At 39.9% G+C, this 20,050-nt stretch overlaps 1 protein-coding gene across 1 annotated transcript; it reads left to right on the forward strand.

Moving 5' to 3' along the window:
* Positions 1 to 584: 584 nt before the first annotated feature.
* On the forward strand, positions 585 to 15,245 carry LOC112057392 (probable G-protein coupled receptor 158). Its single transcript, XM_052891163.1, has 11 exons — positions 585 to 779; positions 1,465 to 1,769; positions 3,043 to 3,256; positions 3,888 to 4,118; positions 4,548 to 4,616; positions 5,623 to 5,790; positions 6,182 to 6,385; positions 6,751 to 6,954; positions 7,745 to 7,942; positions 10,679 to 10,699; positions 11,213 to 15,245. The coding sequence occupies exons 1-11, from the start codon at positions 585 to 587 to the stop codon at positions 11,363 to 11,365; spliced, it is 1,962 nt and encodes a 653-aa protein (XP_052747123.1). The 3' UTR covers positions 11,366 to 15,245.
* The last annotated feature ends 4,805 nt before the right edge of the window (positions 15,246 to 20,050 follow it).

The raw sequence follows: 20,050 nt of genomic DNA on the forward strand, positions 1-20,050 counted from the left end.
CATATAAACTACTTATTGGATGCACTGCTTTGGCTAGAGGCTTCGGCCGTGGCAAGTTAACACCCTACCGGCAAAGACATAGCTCCAAGCAATTTAGCGTTCTGGTTTGATGTCGTGTACCGAAAGGGGTGTGGATTTTCATCCTCTTCCTTAGCCCGCTTCAATCTTCGATTGCATCATCACTTACCATCAGGTGAGATTATAGTCAAGGGCTAACTTGTAAATAATAATAAAATCTTTTTAATAAAAAAATTTAACCGACTTGAACGACTAACCGACAAAATCACAAAAATAAACTAAAAAGCGAAAAATAACATCGCATGTGCTACCTTCTGATCACTTTGAAGGCGGTGCCAACACAGTGATGCATTAACTAAAGCCGATGAAATCATAAACTTTTAGGATTCAAAAACAGTTCTTTCCCGTGCTTCTTTCAGAAACGGCTTTAATTAATACGTCACTGGCCTGGCACCGCCTTCAAAGTCGGTAATCTAGGATTTTAAGGAGGATTTTAAAATGTTTCAATTTTATTTTGTTAATAGTATATTTTGGACTTGTTCCAGAGCACCGGGAGCAGATGAGCGATGGCGCGGTGGGCGCGGTGCGTGGCGCTGTCGCTGGCCTGCGCCGCGGTGGTCGCCGCGCCCGCCGGCCCCCCGTCCGCAGGCCACCCGTCCGCCGGCCTGCCGCTCGCCGGCCCCCCGCCCGCCGGCCTGCCACCCGCCCCGCCTGACGCCTGCGATCCGCTGCTGCTGAAGAGACCGCCGCCCTTGCCACCGGTACGCACCTTGTGAGGTGACATCGGCTACACATGTCGAATTCGATTAAGCAGCCGGAGATAAATTCAAGATCTAACTTAAAATCGTCAAATTGAGAGAGAGGTAGGGAGGTTCGTAGAACAACCAAGTCACCGACATAGCTCAACGTGTCGAAAGACTGAAGGGCGGAGCACATAATTCGAAGAGCCGATGATCGCTGATTACCCAGGGTACTGGCGACACCGCGATGGAAAGCGCAGTGTTAATCGACCCCCCACTAAATGGACCGAGGACCACTAAAATACAAAACATTAATCAATATTATTATATAATATACTTAACAATTTAACAAAATATAAAAATGAAATGCCCGAAAAACATTAATACTTACTCCATTATTTTATAAGCATCTGCGGTGGAGAGTGAAAAACGTCCAATTCTAAATTGTTACCAGTTAGATCATCTCGCGGACGTAGTCGCGGGCGTCCGCTAGTAAATAATAGGCACATGACGTAAAGCTATAAATTGTGTTTAGAATGCTCGAGAGTATGAAGCGGCCGTGGCGCAGACCGCACGAGGCTACTTTGCATCCCGGAAAAATCCACAGTTCCCGCGGGATTTGCGAAAAACTGAAATCCACGCGGACGAAGTCTCAGGCGTCCGCTATTACATAATAGGAACATGTAAAGCTATAAATTGTGTTCAGAATGCCCGCGAGTATGAAGCGGCCGCGGCGCAGACCGCGCGCGCGCTGTCGGAGCTGGTGGAGCAGGGCGCGGCGGACGAGGCGCGCGCGGCGGCGCTGGCGCGGGCGGCGGCGCGGGCCCCGCTGCAGCCGCCGCCCGCCGCCGTCGCGCTGGGCGCGCCGCAGCTGCACCTCGGCGTGCTGTTCATCGCCGACCCGCCGCGGCTCATCGTGTTCCAGCAGAACAACTCCGCCACGCTGCAACAGTTCTGGCGAACCTTGGCCTCCGCCTGGAACGCCAGTTTAGTGTTGTGGTCCAATGCTTGGTAAATATATATTTTTTTTTAATATGCTTATTCTAATATAAAGCATACAAGTATACATGGATGGAACAAAGTTGTCTGACTTAAATTCAAATAAATTAATAAGTACGACGAAAAAGCATTGATAAAGTTGAAGCGATTATGTAACTAGAATTCCATCTCTAATTGATGCATCATCATGACTAGTAAGAGTGGGAGAGTGTTTGTTCTAAGTAAAACTTTACGTTAACCTATAACGTAAGTAAAATTTTAATCTTAATTAAGTTTATTTTTTTCGTACTGAACGGTCATCTTCACCAGACCCCTAAAGACGGCCACAAACCATTTAGGTGGAAAGTTCTCATCAGTACAAATTAATCAAGTCCAATCACAAGGTAGCTTATCCTTCGTCTTCATCACTAGACCCTAAAGACAGTTCTAACCCATCTAAGTGGAAAGTTTTTACCAATACAAATTAATCAAGCCTAATAGCAAGGTAGCTACTGTAAACCGTTAAGAAGTTCCATTATTTGTCCTTCGTCTTCATCATAAGACCCCTAATGATAGTCGCAAAACATATTGCTGCAAAGTCCTCATGAATACTAATTGATTAAGCCCAATCACAAGGTAGCTACTCTAAACCGTTGAGGAGTTCCTTTACCTGTCCTTCGTCTTTATCATCAGACTCCTATTGACAGTCATAATCCATCTAGGTGTAAAGTCTTTATTAATACAAATTAATCAAATCCAAACATAAGGTAACTGATATAAGCCGTGTAAGAGTTCCCAAGTCTGTGTTTCGACTCCATCATCAGATCGACGACAGACCTTCATTAAGTAGTTGTAGTATACTTTAAAATGTTTAATGAAAAAAATATTAAACGCTATAGTTGCCCTTACGATTTTTGAAAGTTCCTCTCGATTTCTCCAAAATCCAATCAACAGATCCTGACATGATGAGACCACTTCAAGAGTATAGTCTTTCAAACAAAAAATAACCTACATGAAAAAAACATAAACTCGACTTGAGAACCTCCTCCTTTTTTGAAGTCCATTTTCCAATTTAAGTATCCCTTTTTTCCATTCTTTACAAGTTAGCCCTTGATTACAATTTCACCTGATGGTACGTGATGATGCAATCTAAAATGGAAGCGGACTTGTCAGGAGGAGGATGAAAATTCCCACTCAATTCCATTCCTATCCAATGCACAATTGGAATGGAATTAAGCTTAAAGACCTAATTTAACGTACGGAACCCTACACGTTTGTTTGAATGTCATATCTTCGATCCTTTCAGGTACTCGTGTGAAGGTAGCCGGGGCTGGTGGGGCGGGACCGCCGCAGCGAGAGGCGCGGGTCCGGTGCGAGCTGCCGCCGCTATATTCCGCCGCATACCCGCGTTGCCGTGCGAAGAAGCCATGTATGAATGGTTGGGTGGTCCACCGCTGTGTGATCCGGTCACGACAGATTGTGAAGCTTTTCCGACTGAAAATGAAGATCAAAGACTAGAGGTAACCGTTTGTTTATTAATTTCCGTGAACAAGTGTGACATGACGGGTAGAGGAAACACCTTGAGCAGGTCTCAGGACTTGGGAGTAGGTTCAAGGGATCCCTTTAGAATGCATCAACACTCACCTTCCCTGCCCGACATGTTCTCCATGCCCACACTAAACAATTTATGACAAACAATAATTACAACACAAAAAATTATTAATAATTGCAACACAAAACGTTATTGCACAAGATCACTAACGCGACTGGTAGCGTGACGGTATCTACGCTGCCTCACAAACAACTGAGCTCAAGTCATCAATACTCTCTTATTTATATCAGCTCTGATACCGCCCTCCACAATAACATAAATACTGAATGTTAGTACCACATGTTATCGAGGACAAAAGACACACAAGATATATCGTTTAGGAGCATTTGGCAAAACTTGAAGTATAGAATGTTGTACGATTCGAAAAAAAATCTCAAGTGGGTTACATAATATTAAGTGTTTACCAATTCAATTCTGCGATATACAAATTTATCACATTGAATCATCGTTATGTCATAATACAATAGATAAAGTTGAATAATAACTGAAATTTAAGTTGAATAGATCTCTGAATAAAAGGTGATAATTTCATGTTGTAGTATCGATGCAAATGCAGTTCGGGGCACTGGCACGGTGGCGGGGTCGCGTGGTTGAGCGGTGCCAGACTAGCGACCAGCGGGCGACTCAACTGCACACCGTGCGGGCTGGGCAGCCACCCCGCCGCATGTCTGGCCGAGGCATACCGTGCCTCGCTCCTCGCGGCTAACCTTGCCGGCATGCTGCTATGTCTCGTCATAGGGTTCATCATTTTCAAGAAGAGAAAATGTAAAGTAAGTGTTTACATGGGTGCTGGGCCTCCCTAGCCGCCTGTCTTTCCGAAGCATAGAGCGCCTCACTTGTCACATCGTAGAAAATTCTCAGTAATTAACTATGGAGATGCATTGCACCCAAATTCGTCAACAAAATTGTCTATCGTTTTTTGAGGGCGACGAGGTACACTCACATATCAAAAATATTTAACACCAATAAATATATCGGTTAATAAATTTTACAGGCTAACACACAGATCGCTTTGACTCGTTACATATTCGATTACTTAATCGATGTTTTACTGTTCCGGCTGAAGAATTGATTCATTTTAATTAAATAAATTTTATTACAAATTAAGTGGAAATTGTTGACCGTTTTAATGCCATTCAACTACATTCTAGGTCTCTAGTCTACTATATTAATAAAATTTATTCCATTATATTTTCCAGGCGGTGGCAATGGGAATGTGGACAGTGTTAGAAGTAGTTCTGCTGGGTGCGATGCTTATGTACGGTTCGGTAAGACGCTTTTAAATAAAAATCCTCACTAATAATATTAATGCGAATGTGAAAATTAATGCTTGTTTCTTTTTTATTCACGCGTAAAGTTTCAATATTAGCGTGTGGCATGGGATATTTTTCTTGCAGTATTACTTGGAGAACTATCCGGCTGAAACAGTAGGGGGTCCTTGTATTTGTATAAACCGACCAACCAAAAAACCTTTATTAAACGCGGCAGATGATCATATGGGAATTCGGTACCTCCACCAAATAAGAAAAAGAAAAAATCATCTAACCAAAATAAGCAATCATCATTAAGCATTCAGGGTTAACATTTGAATATTCTAATAATTACGTTTGACGTGAAGTGATAACTTCTTAAGGGAAGGTAAACGCTTCGTAACGTAACGCGTTACGGCGCCACTCTGTCTGGCTTCCCTTTTTCTCACGCATATGGCAAAGTGTGTCTGTCTGTCTGTCTGTTTGTCTGTTTGTCTGTTCGTTTGTCCGTCTCTCACGGCAAAACGGAGCGACGAATTAACGTGATCTTTTAAGTGGAGATAGTTGAAAGGATGAAGAGTGACATAGGCTATTTGTCTTTTTGTAACCCCCACTTCCCTAAAATGGGGGAAGGTAGTTTGTATGGGGCATTCTGCAATATTCGAGGTAGAAAGCTAAAAATTGTGAAAAAATACAGACTAATTTGTGACTAAAAAAACCGTGCAACATTTTTTCTTTGTAAATCCACCCCCAACCCTTTAAAAGAGGGAGTGAAATTTTATATGGGACTCTTCGCAGCTTTCAAGGTAGGAAGCTTAAAATCGGTACACAGAGGTAGGGTAGGGGCAGGTAGGGTGGGAAGGCTATGGAAGAAGCGCACATTAGTCAAAGCGAATCTAGACCGGGTCTGCTAGTGTATAATATTAGTAGGATAGTATGTATAATATTAGTAGGATACCTTACCTTATATACCTTTTGGGATTCAGCTGAAACTCGTTGAGTATTCATTTTGTATTCGTTGAAGGCGGCTTCCCAATACATATCGGACGCGCGGTGGCGCTGCGTAGCGGGCGCGTGGCTCCGGGAGCTGGGCTTCGTAGCGTGCTACGGCTCCGTGGTGCTACGCCTGTGGGTGCTACTTGCAGAGTTCCGCACAAGGAAAGCGCACCGATGGACTCCGAGGGACTCAGAGGTAACGGCGAGTGTCTCCACGAGCAGAAGAGCTATTCTGAAACGATCTTTTGTATAATTCGCAAGTGCGAGTTTCGAATTCCCCTCTATCTCTGTCTTTCTATAGTATCGTGTTAAACAGATATAGAGATGAATTCGAAACTCCAACTGTACGTTGTTTTGTGCGAATTGTACAAAACTGGCTGGCATCGGCCGTGGCTAGTTAGTAGTTACCACCCTACCGATGTCATTTGAAACCGAGGGGAGTGTGGATTTCATCCTACTCCTAACAAGTTAGCCCGCTTCCATCTTAGATTGCATTATCAATTACCATCTGGTGGGATTGTAGTCAAGGGCTAACTTGTAGAGAATAAAAAAAAATTATAGCTGATCAATTTCGAAACTTGTGGCAGGTTCTTAGGATAGTAGCGGCCATGGTGCTGGGCGCGGCGTGCTACCTGTCCGCGTTCACGGCGACGGCGGCGTGCGACTCGGACGCGAGCGCGGGCTGCGCGCGCGCCGCCTGGCACCACGTCACCGCCGGCGCCGAGCTGCTGCTGCTGGCGGCCGGCCTGCGCATCGCGTACGCTGCCAGGAACGCTAACGTTCCGTTTCAGGTACTCGCGAAATGTCAACTGTATTGGCGCAGTAGTCAGGACCTTGATCACGGTTTTCTACATATCCGCGTAGGCCGTCGACACTGACTAACGTTTGCATGATAGTTACATGAAAACGTTTGTTAGTGTCACCGCAGATATAGTATATAGTCAGTCAAAAAACAAGATTGATGCGGGTTTTAAATTATGAAAAAATTACAAACATGTATAAGATAAAACTATCTCTCTACCAAAATCTGGTCTTAGTCTTATTTTGACTATCTTTTTTTTGACTTTTGTACGTCGTATTTTGATATATGTTGTGATGAGTGATTTTTCGCTGTTATATATTACTTAAAAGATATAAAAACAATGTTTGGCATCAGGAGCGCGGCTGGCTGGCGGCGGCGCTGTGGGCGGAGGGCGTGTGCGGCGCGGCGTGGCGCGGCGCGTCGCTGGCGGGCGCGGCGCCCGAGCGCTCGGCGCTGGCGGCGGCGGCGCGCGCGCACTTGTCGGCCGGCGCCGCGCTCGCCTGCGTGCTGGCGCCGCGCCTGTGGCACGGGTACCGCGCGCGCTCGCTCGCGCAGGAGGCGAGTACTTCTCCTTGCTCTACATTATCTGCCTATTTCAACAGCCCACTACAGGCTTAGTCCTCCCTCTTTATAGGAGCGAGGATATGGCGAATATGTAAATTCATGAACGACCACTATCAGATGTTAATGATAATGACCGGGGCGGACGGTTTTCGGCAGCACGGGGATGTCATCATCAACACCATCAACTTCCCAACTCTGAGCTGAGAATTTTAACTGAAAAATTCTTTTTTAGAATTTAGAATTTAAACTATCGTGAGTGTTATTCATATTAATTTATTATGAAACACGGCTTACAAGAAGAGGAGTCTAATGAAGATGACATTAATGAACCGTCGGAGAGTGTAACGGAACCTTCACTGCCCACCACTCAACCCCTTTCGCTGCGCGTAATGCGAGCAGCAGCGCGTCGCACAGCCGCTTCGCAGTTTGGATCCAGGAACTAGCTGATGACTAAGGGCCCCGTATGGGTTCGAAACTAGTCGGGCGTACTCCGACCTAATATCACGTGAGTTTTAGCCGTGTTTCATTATCAATTAATATGAAAATTTCTTGGAAAAAAAAACACAGTATCTAGTACGAGCGAAATTCTTTGTTAGATTTGAGTTCGTGATCCAAAATCAAATGGGCTACTGAATCAACGAGGCACTCGATTAATTGCTCATCACTTCCCATCAATCCCATCCCGTCCCGTCTTCAAGCCATGATTTGAGTCCCATAGGGGACGTACCATCCCCCAACGTTTCTAGCGCCAAAACTTGTATCATATTGTCTTGCTGGTGTCCAGGTGTCCCGGCGCGGGCCGGCGGAGGGCTTCGGCGCGGAGGGCGAGGAGGAGCCCACGACGGAGGAGGTGCGCGCGGAGCTCAAGCGGCTCTATGTGCAGCTGGAGATCTTACGCAACCAGACGCTGCGTCGCGACAACCCGCACATCAGCAAGCGACGCGGCGGACGCAAGCCGCCGCACCGACGCTTCTCTCTTCAGGTGCTTACTTTTTCCTTTTTTTTAAAAAGATTATTTGCCATATCTTGTAAATATAACCAATATTCCCATTCCCCTCCAACTAGTCGGGAAATACTGTGCTAGGAGTGAGTACGACAATAGACCAACGGGTCGGGGATTGAGGCTCAAACTCTCTTACTTCTCTTTCTTCTCTTGCTTTTGTTCACTTCATGATACGAGAAGTATTTTATACTGACAGCCGCAAGGTGCAGTGGGTAGTGACGGCCTTCTGCATCCATTACCGTGGGTTCGACTCCCACTACTGGAAAGTATTTGTGTGATAAGCGTGGGTGTTTTCCAGTGTTTTATATAAAATACTGGAAGTTATAAAGTACTGAAGTTGTGTAAAAATCAAACTTCTTAAATTACAAAAAAAAAAGATACGACTGTTTATTCAGCTAAATACGCATATTTTGACACTCTCAGGGGAATCAAAACTCATCAACTCAAAAATATGTTAAGTGACATCGTTATGAACACAAGAACAAGAAAACTTCTCAAACTAAACATCTGTGATTAAATCAGGGTGTTCAAAAGCTCGGCAAAAACTACGCAATTCGATTCCCAAACTGAAATATAATGATCCCACGATTCATACGTACGGAACCTTCGGTGGGCGAATTCGATTCGCACTTGTCCGGTTTTTTATTATTTAGGCACAAGGTAAAAGCAGTCTTCCTTCCTGTTTGATCGAATTCTCAAAATTATTGACCAATACCTATGAAACTAACACTAATTTTTAAACCCTATCCCTTCATTTGTGTCCCATAAACTATCTACCTAGGTATGAGTCAGGTTATAGTTACGTAGGTACCTAAATTACAAGTAAAACTTGAAGATGGTTTTGAAGCACGAAGTCTTGATGTAAGCATGCATACCTAATTAAAAAACAATAAAACGATAATCTTAATACTAATATTGTAAATAGGGAGATTTGATTGTTTGTTTGTTTGCATTGAATAGACTCCGAAACTACTGAACTTATTCGAAAAATTATTTCACTGTTGGGAAGCTACACTATGGGAACGGTAACCATGCGGGTGAAACCGCGCGGCGTCTGCTAGTCATCTATAACTCGGGAAATGTTTCTGCACACGATAAAAAGCTGACTACTGTTCTTTACTTCTCTAGCTTACAAGTACTTGTACAATGTACCTACTATATTCTGTGGCCATAGTGAAGGCAGACCATTGTGTATGATTTGTATTACATAAAAAACTGTTTTAATTTATACAATACTAGCGGACCCCCGCGACTTCGTCCGCGTAAATTTCGATGTCAACTTTACTACTACCCCTACCCTACCCCTACCCTACCCTACCCCTACCCTACCACTACCCCAACCCTACCCTACCCTACCCCTACATCTACCCTACCCCTACCCTACCCTACCCTACCCCTACCCTACCCCAAACCTACCTCTACCTTACCTACACCCTACCCCCATCCTACCTCTACCCTCCCCGTACCCTATCCCTTTCCTACCCCTATCCCACCCGTACCCCTATCTCACGCCTATCCTACCCCTACCCTACCATTTCCCTATCCTACCCGTACCTCTACTCTACCACTACCCTACCTCTACCCCTACCCTACCTCTACCCCTACCCTACCACTACCCTAAACCCGGCCCTAAACCTACCCGTACCTCTACCCTACCCCTACCCTACCTCTACCCCTACCCTACCCCAGCCCTACCCCTACCCTACCCCTACGCTTCCCTACCCGTACCCTACCCTACTCTATAACTTCTCTATCTTACTCCTTCCCTTAGCAAAATCGGTCCAGTCCTTCGAGAGTGGTGGTATGACCAAGGGAAATAGAGACTTCTATGCTAATAATATAAAGAGGTAAAGTTTGTGTGGTTGTAGGAGGTAATCTCTGGATCTACTGGACCGATTTGGAAAATTGTTTTACCAATAGAAAGCTACGTTATTTGCAAGTGTCATAGGCTATGTTTGATCCCCATATTCACACGGGAACGGGAACTACGTAAATGAAAGCGCGGGGCGTCATATAGCGGAATTTCTGCGTCTTTTAGAAATTTTGTATTATCTCCGAAACTATTTAAGTAATTAACATACTGTAAAGGGCAAATCTTATCTCCATAATATCCTTGTGATTATTAAATAATTTATTTTAATAAGGATTAAAGTTTAGGTGTATAAATAATGACGTAAACCTAAGTATATAAAATTAATAATTTTTAAAACACAAAAGGTACTATATCTGCTAATATATAGAAGATAGATATATTTTGTCGCGGACTTTTTTGTAGAACTTTTAAAGATACATAAAGTCTCCATACATTAATTTCAATTTTACACAATAGTTAAGGCAGCGCATGCAAATAAGTCTGTTTAAGAGGATTTTCAGTCCGACCTGTATGACAAAAACTGTGATAATTCGGCTAATATATATGATACCAATATAAAATATTGCCTATAGCACTCCCCGATAATGTAGCATTCTACTGATGAAAGAATTTTTAAAATCGGACCAGTAGTTCCGAAGATTACCCCATTTGAAAAATGTGACAAACTTACAAACTTACAAACTTTACCTCTTTATAATATTAGTATAGATAAAAGCTAGTCACGGTTATCTACTTCAAAGTCAACGTGCCCCAAAAACCTACCTTTAGATGTAACCCCCTCTATAACATGTTAGAACATTCATTAATTGAACGTTTCGTATTCCATCCCACTCCGACTTTAGAAAAAGGGCAGTCGTGAAAAGGTAAGGAGACATGAGTATACCGCATGCGCACTGACCAAAGTCCCGCATGCCCCCTGTGGATGTCCGCCCCACACTGCGGCCCTGGGCCAACCTTACGCACACACCCAGAATCGCAACCGCTATAATAATTATAATCCCCATAATATAATATGTATTATGTACCAACGCTTTTATGTTTTGCAGGACTCGATCCATCGAATCGGATAACATAACAACGCAAGAAATTAATCTATCGCGCACGCATTTATATATTCTGCTGTAATACGTAATACAAACAAGATTCTTTCTCATTTTCTTGTAAAGCTGGCTTTCATACCATTAAATAAATGTTGATACTAATCTCTCAATACGTTGTAATTCACACACACGATTGATTTAATAAAAACTTATACAAGTGAATAGATAAATCTATCTTAAGAATACCTATTCACTTGTAACCATTTAAAAACTAGAAGGAGCTATACTAAGGTAGGTATTAAAAGTCTTATATTAACATTTTCATATGCTATTCAGGCACTGCAGGCTCGTCGAGGGGGTAAGAATAAAGCTAGCAGTCAAAGTGTGGTCGAGGCCAGCGAGGCGGGCGACGCCTCCAGGACTCCTGAAGACTCCGTCTGTTCCGTCGAAGGTCCATCACATTACACTGACGGAGACACCATAGCGTGATTGAATACCTAACACGAACAGCAGGGTTATTATGTAACTCAGTGTACCATTCAAGTAATTAGTCACTACATCGTTTTTCATCGTAAAATATTGTGTTTTCAACGAAATTACACAATTATCGTCATTTCACCTAAAGTAACATTATTATAGTAGTAGCTATCAGCAGGTACTAACGTTATTTTAACGAAAAACTGGAAACTGGTATTTTCGTATAAACAATCATGTTAGATGATCGTAGAAACAAAAAAACGTTACCACTTAATGTAAAATTGTGCAGTTAATGTTATTTCGTTGAAACACGTCGTTAGATGATTGCAAAAACGAAAATACGACGAAAAACGATGTAGTGACTGATTAATAATTAAATGGTACACCGACTTACATAATAACCTTGCTGAACTTTACCTTGAACGGCAACATGAGGGGAACTTTGCGTTAAAGTTTTACTTTAACCTTCAAAAGGTCACGTAAAAGCTTGAAAAAAGATTGTTATTGACGACAAAATAAAATATGTAACATTTAAAAGACTCGCTTAGTAATTAATAAACATAATTGTTAAAACAAAAAGGAATTGAAAAAATGGTAAGTGTTGTTGAAATGTGGGGTTTGTAAAATATCTCTAATACTCTAATCGTTCAGAAAATACCAATTGTATAAACAAATGTGATTGTTGTCAGATTTTTTTCTATGAAATAATGTTACGGAATTTAAATATTTGATATTTTGTTTTCATATTTGGAATTTTCTAAATGTTTAGAATCTATATGTATGTATTTCGTTATACATTGTCATTAGAACTCAATGCGTATTTTAAATGTTCTATGAATGTTGACTTTATATTTTTTCTCTTTATAATGTTGATGTCTAGATAATTATTAGGAAGTGGATGTTTCGTCTATCATACCCAATAATAACAATATTTGATCTTTTTGTTATACAGTAAAAGGTCATTATTCGCGGGGGATACGTTCTCTTAATGTGTCGCGAATACAGAAACCGTGAATATGGAATGGTATTTTTTATGGTTTTATAAGGGATACATCCTTGAGTGACAAAATAAATAACAAATATATAAAGAAAAAACAATTAATTAAAGTTATTGATTAACTATTATCTTCAGACAATGGTTTGAAGTATTTTGTAATTTTTTTGCTTGACAGTTTTTAAAAGCTTCTATAATTCAGAGTGATTTTAAGCAGTGCCATTCCTAATTCGCAATTTCGGCAATAGGTATTTGCAAGTTAAAGTTTAAATTTGCAGATTTTACGTCAGTTTCGTCAGTCAGATCCGCGAATAGCGAAATATTTAGCCGCGAATATAGGAATTGGGATGCAATTATTTAATCCGCGAATAGTGAACACGTGAATAAAGGAAGCGTGAATAAGGAGCTTTTACTGTATCTATTTTTATCGCTTAATTAATTCCCAAATTCCCAATCGATTGATAAATAAGTATGTTGGCTTCACCTTACAGTTATAGGTACGTACACCTGATATAATAATTAGGTACTATGATATAATAATTTCCCAATTGCGGTAGTAGGTATATGAAAGATACAATATACATAGTCCCTAACTTTGAACTAACAAGTGACTCAAGTATGGTACCGACTACCTATAAAATGAAACGCATAATGCAGCTACTCTAAATACAATAGATATCTACAAATTTAAGTAGACTATTTATAACTGATAACACATACCGAATTGTAGGTATAGTTATTACTACCCGGCTGGAATATGTTTTCCTTTACCTCGCCAGTATGTCTATTTAAAAAAATCTACGTGTCCAATTTACCGCAATACGTAGACTCGTAGCACGTAGACGTGGACGAATTCTAATAACTGGCTCAGATAATGACCTCTCTATAGATAAAATGTTATTAAGTTCTGTTTTTATTCTTTAACAAATCAACAAGTTATACAAGTAGTTAATCTGTTCTATTACGGGAAATCTGTTTAGCTTTGGATGAAGTGGTGAGATGACAGACCTTGCGCGTTTGAGCATAGACACCATAGATAAGCGTTTGAGTGTGTAAGCTGAAAGATCATCTTTGTGTTCTATGTTTTAAAACTTTATTGCACATCTATAAAGAGGAGAGATTTGATTGTTTGTTTGTTTGCATTAAATAGGCTCCGAAACTACTGAACCGATTTGGAAAATTATTTCATTGTTTGGAAGCTACACTATCCCCAAGTGCTATATGTTATATTTTCACCCCTTATTCTACAGGAACGGGAACTACGCGCGTAAAACCGCGAGGTTAGATAATAAATATGTTCAATGGCGAAACCTAATTTCTACCAGTAGGTATACATACCTAAGTTCCCACATAGTTCATTCAGTTTTGTAACAAAGCAAAAACAATACAACATATAACCAAATATCCATTAATAGGGACATCGAAATAGCCAAAGGGACTCCCCGGAATGTACCTATAACTGCAATCATTGCGATAGATTGTGCTTATATCCCGTTTACCTAACGTTAATTTAACAAGTTTAATTTTAACTCAAAAGCTCAAGTGCAAGCTAATCCGAAGTCAAATAAAGATGCATTCTGAAGATAAAGAGCTTTTAGTTTATGCCTCACTTATTTAAAGAATTAATAATTTAGCCCTGATTGCTGTAGGTACGCCTGGTGAATTTCATAAGTTGCAATTTTTTTTACAACTTTCTCTCATTGTCTCTCTAATCTTGATATGAAAGAAAGAAGAAAGAAAGAAAATAAATTTATTCAAATTTAAAAGTTACAAACAGTATCCTTAATTAAAAACAGCATGTCTGTCTGTAACCCTTAAAAAAGAAAGTGTGTACAGCTCAGCATATGCCGTGTACTATATACAAGCATAACACACGGCGCTGATTTTCAGCTGAGACCCGTGTGACGCCACAGCTAACATAAAAAAAAAAAGAGAAATGAAATGAAATAAGTAGTAGGTAAAAAGATCGCAGCGCTGGATCCAATTCGGAAATGTTGTTTTTATTTGTTATACGAGTAGATAGGTACATGTACAAGTATCTATTAATGGATCTCCAGTGAAATAATGTAAATAGTTGTTTTAATGGAAGTTGTATATGTATTACCTATATATTATGTAGATTAGTTCAGTAAGTCCTGAGAACTTGAGCGAACTTAGACAACAGCGCGATTTTTACATAATTCCCTTTTACTTTTTATTTTTATCAAAAACTAGGCATGTAGGCACGTTGATTCTCTTTCTACAAACGCTAACGCTTCGAAAACTACAAAAATTTATGCGACAGATCCGATCGATAACTTTATTACGTGACCTGTCGATAGCAAATGTCATTCTCATATACTTCTCAATTTTCGAAGCGTTTGCGATTGTAAATATAGAATTGACGCGCCACATGGCTACATGCCCTGGATACTTTATAAATAGACATTGTTAGTGTTAAGATAATATAAATGACTTATAAATGCAAATTTTATGACTTAGAGATGTTTAATACTTATTTGTTGCGGGCTTCGCGAATTTATACAAAACCCTTGGATTTATATTCTAAAAATGATCATTTAAAAGTCCTTAATTCTGAAAAAGCAATATGATAATGTTTTTATACTTATTTATATTAATTGTTTGTCTTGGTGGATGAGCGGAGCTAGTAATGCAGGTTTCCATCTATTATAGGGGCTCTTGTTTGCAACTTGTATTTAATACTTTAATTAATTAATGAACTCTTTTTCATTTATTGATTCGCGCTGTTGTCTAAATTGTTTGCTCAATACTTCAATGATGTTTATCAAAAAAAAAAATCATTTACGTTGAGCTTCATCAAATGTTCGCGACGAGGCAATGCCAAAGAATAAGTATTTATTAAATATATTTGTTAAATAAACAGTAAGATTCATAATATCTAATTTTGTTTTATTTGATTACCCTAAAAAATGTAAAGAGAATAGTGCTATTTTTATTAAGTATGTACAATAAAAAGCTATACATATTAAAGAAAGTAAGACGTATGGTTAAAAGTAGAGTAATACAGAGGAAAGGCGTGTGACATCAAAAGACATTTACTACAAAAACAACCACAGATAATGTCCTGACGCTTCTTCCGTTCAACACAAAAGTGTCTGTCTGAACACTTCACTACAATAACCAAAAGCAAAAACCATCTTAGGAATGGTTCTCTATCTATCCTATTATTATAAAGAGGTAAAGTTTGTGAGGTTGTATGAGGTAATATCTAGATCTGTTGAACTTTAAAAATTCTTTTACCTATAGAAAGCCATGTTAGTTAGCCAAGCCATGTTAGTAGATGTTAGTGTCTTAGACTATATTTTACCCTTATCTTCTCAAGGGAACGGGAAATACGCGGGTGAAACCGTGTGCTATCTGATAGTATTAACTAAAGGGATTGAGACTTTTAAAGATAGTAATCGGAGGGTTGCCACGAAACTAATAAGTGTCTGGTGACTGTGGACACGAATTCTCATGATATTCCGCAGAAAATATGAAAAATGGGGTTTCCAAAACAGTTAGGGGATAGTTGACACTCTTTTTAAGGTATTAGGTAAATTGTTTATTACTTTTCTACTAGATTGAAAAAAACAAATTTCATAGCATATTTTTTGAGACATGAATACAAAAATAATTTAATGAAATATTCTTTTGTTCGTATGATGATGATGAATATACACACACGTACACGCGTTATATTTTTATTAAACTATAAAACATCTTATTTATTATTAATTACCTTTATTAAAATGATCTTCGGTATTGTGGTACTTAACTCACAAAACAAGTAAATAATTAGTAAAACAAACAAATAACACAGAAAACAAATTACAGTCATCCAGTCCAGGCAATCTTAGGATTAGATTTTTTACAGAGTACAAGCAAACCTACGAGTACCTCTAACATCCTGTTGCTGGAGACCATGCTGTTACGATAATACGGAAACTTATGGTAAAGAAAACAGTAAATGCAGTGGCGTAGCCTCTACGAGGGCACGGGTGGGCATGGCCGAGGCATAGGAATGAAAAAAGGAAACCCAAATTTCGTACACTACTAATATAGTGAGGTAAAGTTTGTGGTATTGTAGGGGGTAATCTCTGGATCTACTGAACCGATTTTATACATTCTTTTATCAATAGGAAGCCACGTAATTTGTGAGTGACAGAGTTTAGGCTATATTTTATCCCCGTATTTTCACGGGAACGGGAATTAAGATGGTGAAACCGCGGGGTATGGGCTTGTATGCCAAGAAAAATTAACAGAAAATGTGTCTTTTTAAAGCCTGTAGTATATTGTTGGGTTCACTCGGTTGGTCAATTTCTAAATGGGTGCTCCTTCCGAAGCAATGGTAGTTTACCTTGATTTTAAATAAGTTGGACAATGTTAATTAGGTTTAAAATAAAATATGAAGTAAACTTTATTACCCCCTATTTTAACACGCTCGCTGCGGTACGAGGTCAATTGACCTCGTAAGTTCAGCATCATCAAGAGTTACGAGGTCGAAGGACCTCGTACCACACCACAAAAAGTTTTAGTATGAGGTCAAAAAACCTCGTAACGCACCCGAGTAAAGTACAGAAAAGTCAGTGCCGCAGCGATCGTGTTAATTAATTATTAAAATAGGGGGCCTATTTTAAGTGGGCCCCGGGTGGTAAAAGCCCACGCTACGCCACTGGGAGAACGGCCAAAGTTACCGGTTGCATGGTAACCAAGTTTGAATATTACGCATTCAAATGAGACACAATTTATTTTTGTTTTCATTATGTATGAAAATGTCGCATTATGCCGTATCGTGGCAACAAGTAGAATGGAATCAGCATATTATGATGAACTCGAAATGTGTACAATAATGAACGGGAACTCAGAGGTAGTGATTGTACGTAGAAAAACATTTACCTAATTTTTTTTTTACTAATTACTATTAAAAAAGTAATTAATGGTGATAAAATGGTTGTGTGAAAAGTGAATATTAGATAATGTCTGGTAAGTGCGTAAAAATAGTATTGGGTACTTAGTAGGTGATCATAGTTTTTTGAATACACATCTATGGTTTCAATGGAGAATCAATAGAGAGTCAGCGTCATTATATCGTTATAGAGTCAAACATTAACAACACAAGCCCACTAAGCCGCATTGGAGCAGAGTGGTGGATCAAAACTGCACATCCCCTCTTCTATGAGAGTGACCTGGACCTGACATAGCCATTGAAAAGAAGCTGATAAAATAAAAAAATAAAATAAATAGGAATTGAAAAAAAACCAAAAACTAATTGTGTAAAGTGTAATGTCAAATCTGAGAAATATCCTACGCGCAGCGTTCATCTATTAATTACTCGTAGTAATAAACTCAATAAATTAAAAAAAAGAAAATTGAAAATACATTTTAATACAACTTGCTCAAACCCTGGTCGTCAAAGAAGGCTCAGAGTCACACAGCGGGCGATGGAAAGAGTATCTCTGCGTGATCGAATCAGAAATGAGAAGATCCTTAGAAGAACCAAAGTCACCGACATAGCTCACGAGCTCACGAGTCGCGAAGCTTCAGTGGCAATGGGCGGTGCACATAGTTCGAAGAGCCGATGGACGTTGGGTTCCCAAGGTGCTAGAATAGCTACCCCGCACTAGAAAACGTAGTCGACCCCACACCAGGTGGTCTGACGACATCAAGCGAGGCGCAAGGATTCGCTGGATGCAGGCGACTCAGGGTCGTGATGATTGGAAGTTCCTGCAAAATGTGCATATCCTGCAGTGGACGTCCATCAGCTGTTATGATGATGAATTATTTGAAAAGTTAGCTCATAATCAATGGGTTTACCTATTTTGTTTAGTTTAACAGTTCATGTGGTCACTTTCCTTTATCAGGCCAATTTCATGGCATTCTACATAATCATCAAAAATAACAAATTTGAAATGGAACATTAGAAATTGGTTCTTATTCACAAGACAAATCAGTTAAGCTTGTGAGAAAGTTAGTTCTATTTGCACTCTAGTATTACCACAACCATACTTGTACGTATATACATACCTATAGACGGGAAATCCATTTACCATAGAAATTGCGTGACTGGATTTTCTTACATGAAATGCATCTAAAGCCTTCGTGAAATACGTAAAGCGTTCACTGAAACGTGATTGGTTACTCCAACCAACTCGTAAATTACTTCTTTTTAACCGACTTCCAAAAAAGCCTGGGGTTCTACGTACGTATATGTATGATTTTTTATATGTACGAGTACAGTTAAAGCTCCTTATTCACGCTTCCCTTATTCACGTTTTCACTATTCGCGGATTAAAAAACATTCGACCCAATTCCTATATTCGCGGCTAAATATTCCGTTATTTGCGGATCTGACTGACGAAACTGACTTAAAATCTGCACTTGATCGTTAACTAGTACACCAAAGCAGAGCTAATTTAGAAAATATAAAATCATATATCGACTTGAGCTGGGAATCCATTCATATTTCATTCCATTTTGAATTATATATTGTAAACTTAGACTTGACTATAATACAATCATTATTGTCTAATAGTCTGATTGCAAGCAAATGTATGGTGCAAAGAGCGCACTTGCCTAGAAGATATCTAAGATACTAAGTTTTTTTTTAATTCTTTACAAGTTAGCCCTTGACTGCTATCTCATCTGATGGTAAGTATTGATGCAATCTAAGATAGTAGCGGGCTAAATTGTTAGAAGTAAGATGAAATCCACTCCCCTTTCGGCTTCTACATCATCGTACCGGAACGCTAAGTTGTTTGGCTTTGCCGGTAGGGTGGTAACTAGCCATGGTCGAAGCTTCCCACCAGCCAAACCTGGACCAATTAAATAATAAACCTCAATCGGCCCATCTGGGGATCGAAACCAGGAGCTCCGTTTCGTAAATCCGCTGCGCATACCACTGCGCCACGTAGGCGGCTTATATAAGTAGGTATTCACTTTTGTCTTGAAGGTGCACAAATCATACGTCTCGGGATACACGTCTCTGTTGTTGTTATTGTTCCCGTGGCGCCGTGATGGTTATAATAGCGATTTTAATATAATTAATATTCAGAATATATTTGCGTGAAGATGAAGGTCTTCATTACTTATTCATATAAACACTTCATTCGCGGCTCAATATATTGGGCTTTAAAGATTACTTGCCAGTAAACATGCGATCTACCATTGAAAATCTATTTCTCCGTAGCAAAAACAATCTATTCGCATATCTAAATTGAAATAATGTTGAAACAACCGAAATACGTAGATGCGTCTAAGTATTTATGATGATGTTACCTAATAAATACGAGTAAGACTAAATTCTAAAACAGACAACAGAATCTGTACATAACTCATTTGTATTACGTGTTCTAAATACCCTACATATCCCTCCCTGTGACGGCCTCCGTGGCGCAGTGGTATGCGCGTTGGATTTACAAGACGGAGGTCCTGGGTTCGATCCCCGGCTGGGCAGATTGAGATTTTCTTAATTTGTCCAGGTCTGGCTGGTGGGAGGCTTCGGCCGTGGCTAGTTACCACCCTACCGGCAAAGACGTACCGCCAAGCGATTAAGCGTTCCGGTACGATGCCGTGTAGAAACCGAAAGGGGTGTGGATTTTCATCCTCCTCCTAACAAGTTAGCCCGCTTCCATCTTAGAACTTATATATTCAACTAGTAAAGAATAAAAACAAAATATCCCGCATATGGTACCTACCTAAGT

The sequence above is a fragment of the Bicyclus anynana genome, chromosome 3 (assembly GCF_947172395.1).
Source record: "Bicyclus anynana chromosome 3, ilBicAnyn1.1, whole genome shotgun sequence".
NCBI classification, from domain to species: Eukaryota; Metazoa; Arthropoda; class Insecta; order Lepidoptera; family Nymphalidae; genus Bicyclus; species Bicyclus anynana.